Genomic DNA, 17654 nt, shown 5'->3' with positions numbered 1-17654 from the left:
GTTTTTTTTTGTTGTTGTATAAGGCAGGCATTAATTTCTGGGCAAAATGTGTACGGGAAGGAACAGTGAAGCGCGCTCGACCCACATTATCTACCACAGATATGGGTCTCATACCTGCTGCTATGAATTTTGCTATCGCTGCGTTGATTTCTTTAGCCCTACCGGAGTCAGACGCATATTGTTGTCTGAAGGCTGTGGGGAGAAGTGTTTGCCGTTTAATTTTTTCGCCTAGTCCCACGGATTGGCACTTTGGGGTGATGTCGGCGCAAATGAGTAGTCATGTTACTTGTAATGCCACTCGAATAGGCTATCGGCAAAATGAACTGAGCCTACATGTTGTAGACGTTTTATCCACCACTCGTTGGCAATCCCCGTCATAGTTTATAGGGAAACCTAAATGTTCCCAGACGGCAGACCTGAATGATACTGGGCCGTCTTCTTGTTCTGGCTCGCCAAGTTGCTCCTTTGCATTTAGCTAACTGCTAATTCCTTTATAAGCGAATTGCTGCTACAGCGGTCTCAGCTCTGTTCTCGTTGGAGTGAAATAACTCATGAGCGGAGCTGCAGACAACTATAAACAACTTTATTACTATGTGGATATTTTTCCCACGTTAATTTATACGCCACTGGTTTATGCAAAAAAAATGTTTACAATTAAATATCTATAATATTTATATAGCAATAATATATTATTAATGTATTGTTCGGTTCGCAGTGCGTACCGAACCGTGCACTGTGGACCCTGTACCGGACGGTTCAATACGAATACCGTTTCACCCCTAGTAAGCAGTGAATCAACATTTTACATTTTTGTCACACACACACACACATACACACAGGGGCTGAGGGTCAAATTCTCTAGTCTATTAAAGACAAATTACAGTCTTCCTCTTTACTTACTTACTCACCCTGAGCCAGAGGCTACAGCTGGGAAGTGGGTACAGCAGTTATTAGAGAGAGAGAGGATACAGTAAACTCAGCCACTGCGACTGAGACAATGACGGGAGGATGTAGATGAAGGCGAGTGACCGTAAAGGCCTTGAAGTGACTCTTTCTTTCTCTGCCTTCAGCACCTGCCCATTAGGGGCCTAGGTTAATGACAGGTTGGCCCCTGTGTGGGGCGAGGGGAGGGGGACGCACTCAAAATGAGAGGGCACCCCCGGGAACGAGAGAGGAAAGAGAGTTATTTGCTCCTCTGACAGCCATTCTTACCCCTGGCTACAGGTATGCTTGAGGTACGGAGGGAACCTGTGTGTGTGTGTGTGTGTGTGTGTGAGAGAGAGAATATGTGTAAGAAAGATAAGGTTTGTATTCGTGTGTTTGTGTAGTCACAGTGTGGAGGGGGGTGGGGTGAGGGTGGCAGAGGGGAAAGTTGTCTCCAGTCACCTCATAACTTCACATGAGACTTATGGTCTCCAGCATCTCTGGTTTACCTCAACATCCTCATCAACAGAGAGCGAGAGGAGGGGGGACTCTTTGGCTAGACAGTAGTTTATTTTTTTCCTTTTGAACTAACAATACAATTTGAGTTTGACTTTCATCAACTCAATACTTGTCATTAAAAGGTATACAAAAGCAGAAAAGTGTGTGACAGAGAGAAAAGACAAAGGGAATGAGAGAGGGAGTGACTAAAAGCAAATGAAAGAGCTAGGGTTGCTAACATCCAGAGAGCTGAACTCTGTCCTTTTAATAATTACAAACTTCAAAGGCTGTTTCCTCGTTAAAACAGACATAATTCTCTCCATCCTTTGAAGCAGGAGGAAAAGAGAGAGATGGACAGAGGGAAGGCGCACTGTGTTTGTAGTGCCAAGAATTGAAAGAGAAAGAAACAATGACGAGAGTAATCTCTTAGATGTGTTTGGTGACTAGTTTACAACAAGTGGAGACTGGGACGGGATGGCCATTTCCTTATTCCACAGAGAGAGACCACATCCCTCTTGAAAAGAGATTCGATCGGGAGATAAACATGGAATAATAAGGGTAGACAATAGTGATTCAGAAACGGACTGAAGCTATTTTTTTAAAGGATTGATAATAAAACTAATAGTCTACGATTCTCAGATACATTTTGTACACCCTTTACCACCCCCTGAACCTCAAATAAACACCAATAAATGACGAAGACAAAATCTGGGAGATTAGGTTTTCATATAAAAGTAAAAACACTTGATGTAGAAATAAGACGCATATAACAACCCCATTCATCATAATTCAAACCAGAACAGGAACAAAAAGACACAGGCATAGCCCAGAACTACAGTATAAAACTATTTCATTTTTAATTCTACACAAAAACATTTTTACAGCATTGTATTGTAATCATTGCAGTAAGTAGCAAACGAAAGAAAAGCCACTGCAAAATAGTGTATTAGGAGAGAAAGAAAATAAAAAAAACAGAAAAAGAAAGCACATTTTTGTTGTTTGTTGCAGAGTTAACAGTGAGAAAAACGCTGAATCCAGGTAAGATCTGACAGTTGAAGATAGCGTTCGTTAATCAAGAAATGTTTCATTAGTAACGTTTCCACTGACTGGATGGTTCTGTTTGTACCTGTGCTGTAAGTATGACCGCTGTCACCAAGAGAAAGTAGAGGAAGGGAGAAAAGACAAACAGCAGAGAGACGGAAAAGTATCTCAGAACTCTTGTTTGCATATTGACTAGTGTGTGTCTATGTGTGTGTGTGTGTGGTGGAAGGAAAACTACAGTATTTGTAAATAAGCTCAGTGTCCAAATGTAGAAATATAGAGCAGAAAATCCCCCCTAGTGAGCTTGTGCTGAGAAAAGGCCCGTTGGCCATCTCAGCTATGCACTCATCCTCTCTCCCTAATCTTGCTCTCTATCCCACGGGGATGCAGCATGGAGGGAATACAGTCATGGATTCCTCTAAATTACTAATCACTCTCATGTGTCTGATACCCTCTGACTGCTCTCAGCCCCTTGTAACATGTTAAACACAAACAAGTGTGTGTGTGTGTGTGTGTGTGTGTGTGTGTGTGTGTGTGTGTGTGTGTGTGTGTGAGAGCGAGCTCGGTTTCGCGGAATCTAGTGTCAATGACTAGGACAGTGAGGGTTTGGCTATTGTTGGAACACATTGGGGGAGCATTTGGGGTTGTTGTTGATGGTGAAAGCAAAAAAAAAAACACAAACGTCAATCATCACACCACCTAAGTACAGAGCATGCCCAGTGACCTGCTTAGTGACCTCTGACCTTTCGTTGCCACCTCAGCCTTAATGACGCATCACGGTCTGATTTCTAAGGGGCGGGGGGGTTATGGCCATGAATTAAAACACGACAACAACCACAACAGGATGAACTAAGTGATGACCTGGGGAGCAGAGGGACAATTGGAGAACTGGGGTCAGACATTGTGTCCCACATATAGGTAACTCCCAAAATCAAAGGAAACACTTGAGTAAATGAGGGATACAAAGTATATTGAAAGCAGGCGCTTCCACACAGGTGTGGTTCCTGAGTTAATTAAGCAATTAACATCCCATCATGATCAGGGTCATGTATAAAAATGCCCAGTTGCCCATTATTTTGGCTACCACGGCTAGAAGAGATTTGAAAAAGAGCGCCTGCTAGACTGAAAGAGGGTCTCAAAAAAGCATAGGGGGTTTAAAGAACACTTATGGGAGATTCTGTAGTGGCGCCTGAGACGGCGTTTTCCACCAACAACAACACACCAAATGATGGAATTTCACGTGTAAGAATGGTGTCGCATCCCTCCAATAAAGTTCCAGACACTTGTAGAATCTATGCCATAGTGCACTGAAGCTGTTCTGGTGGCCCACCGCCCTATTAAGACACTTTATGTCATGGTTTCCTTTATTGTGGCAGTTACCTGTACTTCCCCATTGTAATGAATAATACATGGTTGCCGAGGATCCCTTTGGGTGAGTTGCGAGACATGCTGCCAAGGGCTTGGAGGGGGAATGGCAGTATACACATGCAATAGAGATATTTAAAAGCTCTGCAATAGAGATACAGCCAGAGCTGTCAGTATTGAGCAACTCAATCCAATAGGTTGACTGGGAAATCCCAACAAAACAAATATGTCAGCAAGATGAGAGTCTAGCTCTGCTTTTCATCATCGGCTTGTGTCTTTGTGACTGAGTCAAAAGTCTGTGTCCGCTGTGTGCAGTCACACACACACACACACACACACACACACACACACACACACACACACACACACACACACACACACACACACACACACACACACACACACACACACACACACACACACACACACACACACACACACACACACTGCCTTCAGAAAGTATTCACATCCCTTTACTTTTTCCACATTTAGTTATTAAATTGAGATTGTGTGTCACACACAATAACCCATAATGTTAAAGTGGAATTATAAAAAATATATGCATTTTTTTATCTGAAATGTTTTGAGTCAATAAGTATTCAACCCCTTTGTTATGGCAAGCCTAAATAAGTTCAGGAGTTAAAATGTGCTTAAAAACTCACATAAGTTGGACTCGTTCTGTGTTCAATAATAGTGGTTTCACATGATTTTTGAATGACTACCCCGTCATCTCTGTACCGCACATACATTTAGCTAAGGTCCCTCAATCGAGTAGGACATTTTAAGCAGAGATTCAACCACAAAGACAGGGAGGATTTTCAATGCCGTGCAAAGAAGGGCACTGATTGGTACAGTAGACGCTGAATATCCCTTTGAGCATGGTGAAGTTATTAATTAGGCTTTGGAGGGTGTATCAATACACCCAATCACTACAAAGATACAGGCGTCCTTCCCAACTCAATTGCCGGAGAGGAAGGAAACTGTTCAGGAATTTCACCATGAGGCCAATGGTGATTTAAAAACAGTTACAGAGTTTAATAGTTGTGATATGAGAAAACTGAGGATGGATCAACAACATTGTAGATACTCCACAATACTAACCTAAATGACAGAGTGAAAAGAAGAATGTACAGAATAAAAATATTCTAAAACACGCATCCTGTTTGCAACAAGGCACTTAAATAATACTGCAAAAAAATGTGGCAAAGAAATTAACTTTTTGTCCTGAATACAAAGCATTATGTTTGGGGCAAATCCAATACATTACTGAATACCAATCTCCATATTTTCAAGCATTGTGGTGGCTGCATCATGTTATGGGTTTGCTTGTCATCAGCAAGGACTAGGGAGTTTTTCAGGATAAAAAGAAACAGAATACAGCTAAGCACAGGCAAAATCTGATTCAATGTTCTTTCCAACAGACACTGGGAGACAAACTCACCTTTCAGCAGAACAAGAACCTAAAACACAAGGCCAAATCTACACTGGAGTTGCTTACCAAGAACACAGTGAATGTTCTTGAGTGGCCTAGTTACAGTTTTGACGTAAATCTGCTTGAAAATGTATGGCAAGACATACAAAACCAACTTGACAGAGCTTGAAGACTTTTTTAAAGAATAATGGGCAAATATTGTACAATCCAGGTGTGTAAAGCTCTTATATACTTAGCCAAAAAGACTCACAGCTGTAATCACTGGCAAATGTGTTTCTAACATGTAGTCTCAGGGGGGAGAATACTTATTAAGATATAGTAGTGTCATTTTTTTGTATTTTGTTAATAAACGTTACAATTTGTCTTCCACTTTGACATTAGAGAGTTTTGTGTCAATCATTGACCAAAAATGACAATGAAATCCATTTTAATCCCACTTTGTAACAACAAAATGTGTAAAAAGTACCCATACAGACATGTACATACACACACTTATGCACATGCCTACCCCTCAGACAGTACCCCACGTCGAGCCCAGCCCTGACTCAGAGCTGTAAACTCCCCTATCCCATCATCCTAGGCGGTGAATGAGGAAGCCTGACGTGCTAAGACAGGTGTGACATCACAAGTTTCCCTCCCCTTCGACTGCAACAACACACTCCAAATTACATGTCTGGCTCCGTCTCCCTTTGACACGAGACACAGAAGAGAGAAGACAGACAGGATTCCATTCGTACTCTTCACACCTTCCTCACCCCCTCCATGCCCCTCTATGAGACTTTAAATGATGTCTCTAACTACAACACACACACACAACCCCAAGGCTTGGCATGGAGACAGAAGTTTAGCGGTCTCATTAGTAGCAGGAGGAATTCCAATAGATAAATTAGCTATGGAGATGAGAGAGTATCGGCAGTAAATGACACGAGAGAGAAAGAGGGGGAGGGAGGAAGAGAGAGAAGAAAGAGACAGGAAATTCAGTGAGGAAGATGGAGAATATAAAGACAGAGTGAGAGAAAGAATGAAGAAGTGAAGTGTCTTTAAAAATCCCCTTTCACTCCTCAGTGGCATACAGTACAACCATGTAAACTCAGTGTGACTTTATGAACGTCCTGCCGTGTAGCGCATGATGTGACTCGGGAAAACTAAGGCAACTTCTGTTTGTAGGGGGTCCCACTAGGCATGTCGGGGCCCTGTCTCTTTCTCTAGGAGGAGGAAGAGGAGAGGAGGTGGTAAGCGGCATCTCACTGCCTCTCTTTTTAAACGGATCAGCCCTCTTTCAGCTTGGCCTTCCACATTTTGGGCTGAACAACTTTCCCCAAACACATAAAGGTCCAAAAGAGACAGAGGGCGAAGGAGGAGAGGAAAAGAGATGGAGAACAGAAGGGTACATTTTCTCCTGGTGGGCTCCTTTGTGAGACAAGTTGAATGAGATGACGTCACACTGCGATTGCGTCACTCTTCACCCCCCCCCCCCCCCCCAGTCACGCGAGTTTTCCTGCTCTCTAAAGAGTCCGTTCGGAGTTTGCAGCGTTCCTAGTTGCCGGGTGTTACCAAACTTTGCCAGGGGTGTCAGTCGCTTGGCGCGGGTATGACGCTGATGTGGAGGAAGTTATCAGGGTGACTGAGGTGCTCGCTCAGCCACTGCAACGGGGTCTCCAGCAGGGGCTCAATCCCATGGATCAACACCTGGTAGCGCTTGGACTCGTCTGTATAAGGAGAGAGAGAAGGGAGACATGGAGGGAGGGAGGGAGATGGAGGATGAGAGGGAGCTCCAACTTAAAAATCCTTTTGACTTTGTGTCGACTCCATATATTTCTATTTCTACAAAAAGAAATGCTAGAATTTTCTTTAAAACATCACCACTCATAGATTATAGTGTGGGAGTTTGTGTGTGTGTGTGTGTGTGCAAGCGATAGTTAAGTGAGCGTGTGTTTAAGTTGTCCCTCTCACCTCAGAATGACCGAAGCCTCTCGGCTAGCGACAGACAGATTAATCAATCACAGTGACCAGGCCTGACCCAGGGACTGACCAAGGGTCACACAGCAAGACAAATGAGCCTCACTCACTCGGATGGCCCGACGAGGTGTGCACGTGTGTGTTTCTGTGTGTGCGTGAGAGAGAGAGTGTGTGTGCGTGTGTGAGTTAGTATGATAATCTGCATGCGCTCTGTGTTTGGATGTATGGCTACGTGTTTGAAATGTGTGAAAGTTTGCCAGCAGGTAGACTCATCTGAATGGGTGTCCATGTGAGTAAGTCTCAATGAGCATATGTTGTATGTATGTACATCGATGTCTATAAGTTACTGGTTCACTCAAAGCAACAGTAGCCCCACCCCCTCAGAGACACTGGGCCCCAGGTCATGACCTTTCACCCACTCATATCAGAGCACTGAGGGGAAGGGCGGGGTCAAAAACACTAGAGGGGGCCGTAGCCAAGTCATGTAGGAGCTCAGTGTCTATATGACTACACACACATGCACTGACCGTTTCTCCTTATACGGTACCAAAAGATGCATACTGTTGCATGTACACGTAATATCTGAACGACTGTTACAATCGTTAGAAATATCTGTCTGAGTGAAGAATCCAGGGTTAGTAAGAAGCTCCTCAGGCACACCCACCACCTGCAGACTGGTATACAGTATGGAGATACAGTGCCGTGAAAAAGTATTTGCCCCCTTTCTGATTTTCACTATTTTTGCATATTTTTGATAATGATTGTTATCAGATTTTCAACCAAAACCTAATTAGATAAGAGGAACCTGAGTCTACGAAGAACACTTTTTTTTACAAATTTATTTAATAAACAAAATTATGCAACACCCAATACCCCTGAGTGAAAAAGTAATTGCTCCCTCAATAACTGGTTATGCCACTTTTAGCTGCAATGACTGCAACCAAATGCTTCCTGTAGTTGTTGATCACTCTCTCACGTCGCTGTGAAGGAATTTTGGCCAACTTTTGCATGCAGAACTGCTTAACTCAGCGACATTTGTGGGTTTTCAAGCATGAACTGCTTGTTTCAAGTTATGCCACATCTCAATTGGGATTAGGTCTGGACTTTGACTAGGCCATTCCAAAACTTTAAATGAGTTGCTTTTTAGCTATTTTCATGTCGACTTGATTGAGTGTTTGGATCATTGTCTTGCTGTATGACCCACCTGAGCTTCAGCTTCAGCTCACAGATGGATGGCCTGACATTCTCCTGTAGAATTCTCTGATACAGAGCAGGATTCATGGTTCCTTCTATTAAGACAAGTCATCCAGGTCCTGAGGCAGCAAAGCATCCCCAAACCATCACACTACCACCACCGTTGGTATAAGTTTCTTACTGTGGAATGCAGTGTTTTACCTTTGAATCATACAGTGGGGCAAAAAAGTATTTAGTCAGCCACCAATTGTGCAAGTTCTCCCACTTAAAAAGATGAGAGAGGCCTGTAATTTTCATCATAGGTACACTTCAACTATGACAGACAAAATGAGAAAAAAAATCCAGAAAATCACACTATGATTTTTAATGAATTTATTTGCAAATTATGGTGGAAAATAAGTATTTGGTCAATAACAAAAGTTTATCTCAATACTTTGTTATATACCCTTTGTTGGCAATGACAGAGGTCAAACGTTTTCTGTAAGTCTTCACAAGGTTTTCACACACTGTTGCTGGTATTTTGGCCCATTCCTCCATGCAGATCTCCTCTAGAGCAGTGATGTTTTGGGGCTGTTGCTGGGCAACACGGACTTTCAACTCCCTCCAAAGATTTTCTATGGGGTTGAGATCTGGAGACTGGCTAGGCCACTCCAGGACCTTGAAATGCTTCTTACGAAGCCACCCCTTCGTTGCCCGGGCGGTGTGTTTGGGATCATTGTCATGCTGAAAGACCCAGCCACGTTTCATCTTCAATGCCCTTGCTGCTGGAAGGAGGTTTTCACTCAAAATCTCGCGATACATGGCCCCATTCATTCTTTCCTTTACACGGATCAGTCGTCCTGGTCCCTTTGCAGAAAAACAGCCCCAAAGCATGATGTTTCCACCCCCATGCTTCACAGTAGGTATGGTGTTCTTTGGATGCAACTCAGCATTCTTTGTCCTCCAATCACGACGAGTTGAGTTTTTACCAAAAAGTTATATTTTGGTTTCATCTGACCATATGACATTCTCCCAATATTCTTCTGGATCATCCAAATGCTCTCTAGCAAACTTCAGATGGGCCTGGACATGTACTGGCTTAAGCAGGGGGACACGTCTGGCACTGCAGGATTTGAGTCCCTGGCGGCGTAGTGTGTTACTGATGGTAGCCTTTGTTACTTTGGTCCCAGCTCTCTGCAGGTCATTCACTAGGACTGTTTGAGGTTGTGGACAGGTGTCTTTTATACTGATAACAAGTTCAAACAGGTGCCATTAATACAGGTAACGAGTGGAGGACAGAGGAGCCTCTTAAAGAAGTTACAGGTCTGTGAGAGCCAGAAATCTTGCTTGTTTATAGGTGACCAAATACTTATTTTCCACCATAATTTGCAAATAAATTCATTAAAAATCCTACAATGTGATTTTCTGGATTTTTGTTTCTCATTTTGTCTGTCATAGTTGAAGTGTACCTATGATGAAAATTACAGGCCTCTCTCATCTTTTTAAGTGGGAGAACTTGCACAATTGGTGGCTGACTAAATACTTTTTTGCCCCACTGTATGTCTGTAGAACATTCTTCCAAGAGTCTTGATGATCATCCAGGTTCTTCCAGGTGCTTTTTGGATGAGATGACATTATGTCTGACGAAAATCAAACACTGCATTCCACAGTAAGAACCTCATACCAACGGTCAAGCATGGTGGTGGTAGTGTGATGGTTTGGGGATGCTTTACTGCCTCAGAAACTGGACGACCTCTCTTCATAGAAGGAACAATGAATTCTGCTCTGTCTCAGAGAATTCTACAGGAGAATGTCCGGCTATTCATCTGTGAGCTGAAACTGAAGCGCAGCTGGGTCATACAGCAAGACAATGATTCAAAACACACAATCAAGTCTACATGGAAATAGTTAAAAAGCAAAACAAATTTGAAGTTCTGTAATGGCTTAGTCAAATTCCACACCTAATCCACAAATTTGGCTGAGTTAAAGCAGTTCTGCATGCAAGAGTGGGCCAAAATTCCTCCCCATCGATGTGAGAGACTGATCATCAACTACAGGAAGCATTTGGTTGCAGTAATTGCAGCTAAAGGTGCCACAACCAGTTATTGAGTGCCAGGGGGCAACTACTTTTTCACACAGGGGAATTGGGTGTTGCATAAGTTTGTTAATTCAATAAATTAAATAAGAATACATTTTTTGTGTTATTTGTTAACTCAGTTTCCCTTAGTCTAATATTAAGGCCTATTACATTGAAATAACTTGATCCCACTTTAAACCAACTACCGCTCTTGAGAAAGTAAAACAATGACTGCATTACCGATTGTGGCCTGTGTTCATGATGCCGTTCCAGCAATGTACATTTTAACATTTTAGTCATTTAGCAGATGCACTCATCCAGAGCGATTTACAGGAGCAATTAGGGTTATGTGCCTTGCTCAAGGGCACATTGTCAGATGTTTCACCTAGTTGGCTCTAGGATTTAAACCAGCGACCTTTCAGTTGCTGGCCCAACATTCTTAACCGCTAGGCCGCCCTAAGTACAGCCATACATAGCAATTTATATGTATAGTCTATGATCACAGATACAATCACACACATACGATCAATACACTCACAAGTACTGACATTCATATTGCAATCACACTTTCTTCCACATACTGTGCCACTGGTGACAGTAGCAGGCACACGTGGGGGGAGGTGGGGCGCTCCCCTGACACTCACTATGACAAGGGAAATTCATCCCAAATATACACAGCTTGAATACCTGCACACAGAATGTATGGTCTGGTAGGCCCTCTTATGGTTGTCATGTCTTTTTCAGAGGGTGGAGACCAAGGTGATTAATTTGTATTTCTCCTCTGAAACGTTGTGAAAGCACTGTGTCATAGTGGACGAATTTTGAGTCCTCTAGATAGAATTCTATTGTGTATTTCCCATGGATCCTTCTATACTGTGGCCAGAAGGCATGGTCCCCTAGGTTTTACTGGAACGTGACATAATATTAGGGCACTTAGGAAGACTGACAGAGATGTTTTCACATCTGAATCACACTATGCTGCTGTGAGCCATTAACATGGACTGTGTTCCAAATGGAACCCTATTCCTGTCATAGTGCACTACTTTTGACCAGAGACCTATGGGCTCTTGTCACAAGTAGTGCACTATTTAGGGAATAGGGTGCCATTTGGGATGCATGCATGGTTGTTATACATTACTATAGTGTTTTGGGATTGGGGCCAATCAAGTTGTGTTTGATTAATGTTAATGGCATTAATCAAAACACATAACTTTATTGGCCCCAATCCCAAAACACTATAGTAATGTATAACAACCATGCATGCATCCCAAATGGCACCCTATTCCCTAAATAGTATGTATAACTCCATAACAACGTATTTCTAAAGAGGAATATTGACCACCATATTTTGAATAAAAATAAAAGATGACAAATTTTCACACTCATGAACACACACTGCGGTTGAGTATTGCGGCGACTAACAGTCAAGACATGATGTTTTGTTACTTAAGTATAGCCAAGTCCAATTTAAGAAGGCCGCAATCCCATTCATCCCTGCAGTGAGGCCAGCCAAGACTAAACAGTTACACCAGAACTCAACCAACACACTGACCGGCCAATAAGAAATGTGTGTATGTTAGGGGGAACTGACAGATATAAATCTATCAATAAATCTCTCTAGATCTGAAAAACATGTTTGTCTTATGATGTCTCATAAGAGTAATTTCCTTCAGCAATTAGGTAGTTTGTTCTTTCATGAATAAACTCCTCAACTGCATTTCAAAGAAAGAACAGGGAAATAGAGTTTGCAGGTATACAATAAACAGACCATAAGGTATTGACTTGGAGACCTCTGTCTCATTTCTGCCTCCCCCTACTCAACACCTAACACACCCACCGTCCCTCATATCAAACTAACCACTGAAACCCAGAACACCCCCGCTCTCTGAACAGTGAGACGGCCCGTTTGATGAGAAGAGACTGGATTCGCTATTGATACTGACTGTGGTGTTCTGTGTGGGCGGATTGGCCAATAGTTTCACTCCTTTGTTCTGTGGGCTGTACCATGAATGAGTAAAATCAATAAGAGGGGTGAGTAGGCGACTATTGGTGGCGCGTGGGCTTGTCAGTCGGGGGGATTTCTGCATTCTCCACTTATTATAAATATCACCACAAAAACAGTTTTTCTTTATAAAAGAAACATGTCACATTTGTAAAGGACATGACGGGGGATTTTTCAGAAGGCTTTGACCCGCCGAGGCAACTATTTCTGAGGCTTGTGCAACTGAACTTATCCTGCGTCATTCATGGGGAGAAACGTGTTACTGTTCAGACATATCTCTCCTGTCTCTAACCCAGTTAAACCATGTCTAATACCTTGGTCAAAACAAAGCGTTCGCAGACGTCAAAGCTGACCAACCGACTGCTAATCAGAATAAGATGCTGACGTCCAATTTTCCTGCGTGGGTGGAAGAACGTCGGTCCGGTCCGGTAACAGTACGACTCATCTGAGTATCATGCTGCCATATGCTGGGAATCCCCAGTTAATATAACCCCTGGTTACATGTTTCGTTGGGTTAGTTCAGTTTGACGTGTTTCGGGAGTGCTTGAAGGGCCATCAAGGGTTCCAGACAAAACAGAGGGGAATGTTTTAAAAAATTTGGTTTGATGTTTGAAACATCACAGAGTCGAGTGCTGGGACGTCCTTATCCGATAGGTACTCACAGGGAATCGGGTCCCCAGAATACGTCTGTGAACAATGCCACCATTAGGCTGCCTGAGTACCCCACCCAGTCCCTCTAATCCAAACACACCGCTATAATCCCCCGCTATCACACACCCATCTACCCAGTGAGGAAGAGAGGGAAACGCAACAAACGACGGGAGACAAAGCAGCACTTTCACCTTTATCAAGCCAAGCCACCACCCTCCTCAGAGGAGAGGAGAGAAGGAATTAAGAAGAGAGAGAAATGGATAAAAGAGATTATATAAGTACAAGAAGGGGATGAAAAGAAAATATAGCGATTCTTGATAAAGCAAGAGAGAGTGGGAGAGAAGGAGCGAGCAAGACGTGAGGGAGGCAGACAGAGAGCGAGAGAAAGAGATGCAGGCAGTCAGGCAGACAGAGCAGAAGTAATGGTAGTGGTGCATTGCTCCATGCAGGTGATTCTCCTGCAGGTCCTCTGTCTCACAGCTCCATTGTCTGCTTATCTACTTCCTCTGCACAGCCCTCCAGACACTACCTGTTTAGGCTGCCTCTCTCTCTCTTTCTCCATCGCTCCCTCTTCTCTACATCTAGCGCCGCTCCTCATTCCACTATGTATTTTCTTCCCCTCCCCCTTGCTTTTCACTCTTTCACATGAGGGCGACTATTTTCCCTCCTCGACCCTCTCCCGTGTTTTATCTCTAAAAGTCCTCTTTTACTGTGTAAATAAAATAGACCTACATGGCTGATGTCTTTTATCCTCTGGCTTCCTGTGAGATGCAGAGCACCCTTTGATAGCACAGTGAGGAAGAAACAGGTCTGCTTTCTCTTGTGTGTGTGTGTGTGTGTGTGTGTGTGTGTGTGTGTGTGTGTGTAAGAGAGGTATATGTAGTATAGGTGTAATTAGTGTAGTGCAATGTCTATGAGTAGGTAAGTACCGTCGTTGGATATGGCCACGGGGTACACCTCCTTCAGCAGATCCCCCAGCGTGTGTGTGTAGCCGTCGGGCGAGATGGGGCGAAACAACTTCTGGATGAACGGCCTGTCACTCATCGTCTACACGGAGAGTGTGGAGAGGAATCAGAGCATGACAAATAAATTACATACAGTGCCTTCGGGAAGTATTCACATCCCTTGACATTTTCCACATTTTGTTGTGTTATAGCCTGAATTTAAAATTGATTAAATTGAGATTGTGTACCAGTGATCTACATGCAATACCCCACAATGTTAAAGATTAACAACTGTAATGTCTTGAGTCAATAAGTATTCAACCCTTTTGTTATGGCGAGCCTAAATACATTCAGGAGTAAAAATGTGCTTAAAAAGTCACAATAAGTTGCATGGACTCACTCTGTGTGCAAAAATATTGTTTACATTAATTTTGTAATGATTACCCCATCTCTGTACCCCACACATACAATTGTATGTAAGGTCACTCGGTTGAGCAGTGAATTCAAGCACAGATTCAACCATAAAGACCAGGGAGGATTTCAAATGCCTTGCAAAGTAGGACACCTATTGGTAGGTGGGTAAAAATGGGTAAAAATGAAAAAAGCTGACACTGAATATCCCTTTGAGCCTGGTGAAGTTATTAATTAGGATTTGGATGGTATATCAATACACCCAGTCACTACAAAGATACAGGCGTCCTTCCTAACTCAGTTGCCAGAGAGGAAGGAAACCGCTCAGGGATTTCACCATGAGGCCAATGGTAATTTTAAAACAGTTACAGAGTTTAATGGCCGTGACAGGAGAAAACTGAGGATGGATCAACAACATTGTAGTTACTCCACAATACTAACCCAAATGACAGATTGAAAAGAAGTCTGTACAGAAAACAAATATTACAAAGCATGCATCCTGTTTGCAATAAGTTACTTAATTTATTACTCAAGTACTTTTATGCAATAGCTTGACAAAGCCACACAATAGCTCCAATGTAAGAACATAAAATGAAGTGCTTATTCTAGGCTACAAGTCATGACTCGATTATTTCTGGCACTGACCAAAGCCCTCGGGAACTGCGCCCAAAATGAATATACAACTAAATAAGCCAAAGTCTCTGATGATTCAATCACAGGCTACTCCAGTGATAAAAGTTAGGTGCAATTAATCATTTCATACATGAGGGTAGCCTCATGATATCTCTCAATATTGGCCGCCATTAACTGGATATTTGAGTGATAAAGTGAACTATACCTGACGAGTGGTTTAGGTTAATTTTCCCATCCTTTGTGGGCTCTGCCTGTCAATCAACAAAAGGGTGCATTTGCCGATGTACTGTTAGCTGTGTTTACAATCTTTACTTTGCAAGCTACCAGTAGAAACTTAGAACTTATCCTCTCCAACTGCAGCGTAGACCTATCTAGTGAAGTTAGCTAACATTATCCTCTTTTTAACATTGTTTTTAAGCGTTTAATTATGATTGCTGCTGACAGACATGACAGGCACTGAGGTAAAAAAATATAATTGGCTAGCTAATAACAGATTACGTCAATATGGCTAGGTAACAAGCTAACTTTCAGTAGACAAACTAGATGGCTATATTTGCTTGCCATCTATAGTAGTGATGACAGTAGTCTGACTGACAACTTCACCAGCACGAGGACTTGCCGATGTCAAGCTCTTTCCAAAAGCCTAATCTCTGATGATGCAAACTAAATGACACGTTGTTTGGTTAGCTAGCTAGTTACATTTCAAATGGATAGGCTACCCTCACGCATCTGAAATTACATGATCAATTGATGTTTAATGATCATCAAAAGCACTCTGTTACTTGCTGTATAACTCTGACAGAGCTAAATGTGTGCAATTTATTTGCATGGAATAATCTAAAATGTCTAGTTCTGTCTATGCTCTTCAAGAGGTGATGATAATACAACCAAGAAGTTATAACATTTAACAATCCCCTGAAAATGGCATGCAGTTGTCAATGGTTTTAGTGGAGCTGGGGGTCTCCTTGCCCCCCAGCAGCAAAATCGAACGCTCTGCACCGTTTTGAGACGTTTTATTGATAACAACCTATTGAAGACAAGAGTCCACCTACAGACACATCTACTAAAATATTAAAAGTGGTGCTTGCTACCCAGTCTCTGATCTGAGGGCACATGAGAAAGGTGACGCTCGCTGGATATGGTCCAGAAGATCAGGCGTTCGTACACGGACACCGGCGATCGGGTTGCTATCAGTTCTGGGAAACCAGTTTGTCTATCAGTTCGGGGAAACCAGGAGCCTCTGAGGTGACAAACAGGGTGACAAACGGCGAGTCTGACACACAATAGCAACTAATCATGGGAGCTGTGAAAAGGAAACCGGCAAAGGGAGGGTTCGAGTAACGGAGCGGTAACTAACACCGCCGGGCGTGAGGTAGGGAAGGTGACTCTAAAGGCGCGAAGCTGGCTCTTGGGTTACCAGAAAGAGTGACTCACCGACAGGAAGCGTAGAGTTTGTGTGGGATTATGCCAGGAGCTGGAGTGGAGAGAGTGCGATAAGTGACAGCTACTTCGTTGCATTTTTAAAAACCGCCATGAATAATTGACCCGGGTACCATACAAAGAGGGGGCCATTGATCCTGGATAGAAGTGCGATACTCTTGGACAGAGACACTTTCTTTTCAGTTTGTGTGACACCAGAGCTAGCAGAGTACCACCTGGCGACACCCAAGAGCGATGCGTCATTAACTCTCCGACGATGAGAGGTCAGGGGAAAAGAGACTCGCTCTCCCTGACTGAAGCGAGCAAAGGAACTCAACCCATAGCCTAATTGCCGGTGTGGATTCAATCCGACTAATTGACAGTAAACTGGTGGCTGAGGTGCACAAACGTAAATCAATATAATAATAATAATTTTTGGCCCGTGACATGAATGGGCAGAAGCGGAGGGAGGAGTGCCCTTCTCAAATGGAACAGTAATATGCGCCGCTCGGTCATGTTGTCAACAAGGCAGCATGGTGCATCGTCTAGAAACATATAAACTCAGCAAAAAAGAAACGTCCCTTTTTCAGGACCCTGTCTTTCAAAGATAATTCGTAAAAATCCAAATAACTTCACAGATCTTCATTGTAAAGGGTTTAAACACAGTTTTCCATGCTTGTTCAATGAACCATAAACAATTAATGAACATGCACCTGTGGAACGGTCGTTAAGACACTAACCGCTTACAGACGGTAGGCAATTAAGGTCACAGTTATGAAAACTTAGGGACACTAAAGGGGCCTTTCTACTGACTCTGAAAAAAACCAAAAGAAAAATGCCCAGGGTCCCTGCTCATATGCGTGAACGTGCCTTAGGCATGCTGCAAGGAGGCATGAGGACTGCAGATGTGGCCAGGGCAATAAATTGCAATGTCCGTACTGTGAGAAAGCCTAAGACAGAGATACAGGGAGACAGGACGGACAGCTGATCGTCCTCGCAGTGGCAGACCACGTGTAACAACTTTCTGCACAGGATCGGTACATCCGAACATCACACCTGCGGGACAGGTACAGGATGGCAACAACAACTGCCCGAGTTACACCAGGAACGCACAATCCCTCCATC

The 17654-nt window shown here is 43.1% G+C and overlaps 1 protein-coding gene across 1 annotated transcript in view; it reads right to left on the bottom strand.

Moving 5' to 3' along the window:
• Positions 1-2262: 2262 nt before the first annotated feature.
• Positions 2263-17654, bottom strand: part of LOC139573675 (autophagy protein 5-like) — a 32091-nt gene continuing 16699 nt past the window's right edge. The window contains exons 7-8 of the mRNA XM_071397409.1: positions 14052-14169; positions 2263-6969 (exon numbers count right to left, since the gene is read on the bottom strand). Of these exons, the coding sequence (XP_071253510.1) occupies positions 6833-6969; positions 14052-14169 (255 nt within the window). The 3' untranslated portion in view covers positions 2263-6832. The remainder of the gene's footprint in view (positions 6970-14051; positions 14170-17654) is intronic.

This window comes from Salvelinus alpinus, chromosome 4 (assembly GCF_045679555.1).
Source record: "Salvelinus alpinus chromosome 4, SLU_Salpinus.1, whole genome shotgun sequence".
Lineage (NCBI taxonomy): Eukaryota > Metazoa > Chordata > Actinopteri > Salmoniformes > Salmonidae > Salvelinus > Salvelinus alpinus.
This window is presented reverse-complemented; position numbering and strand designations above follow the sequence as displayed.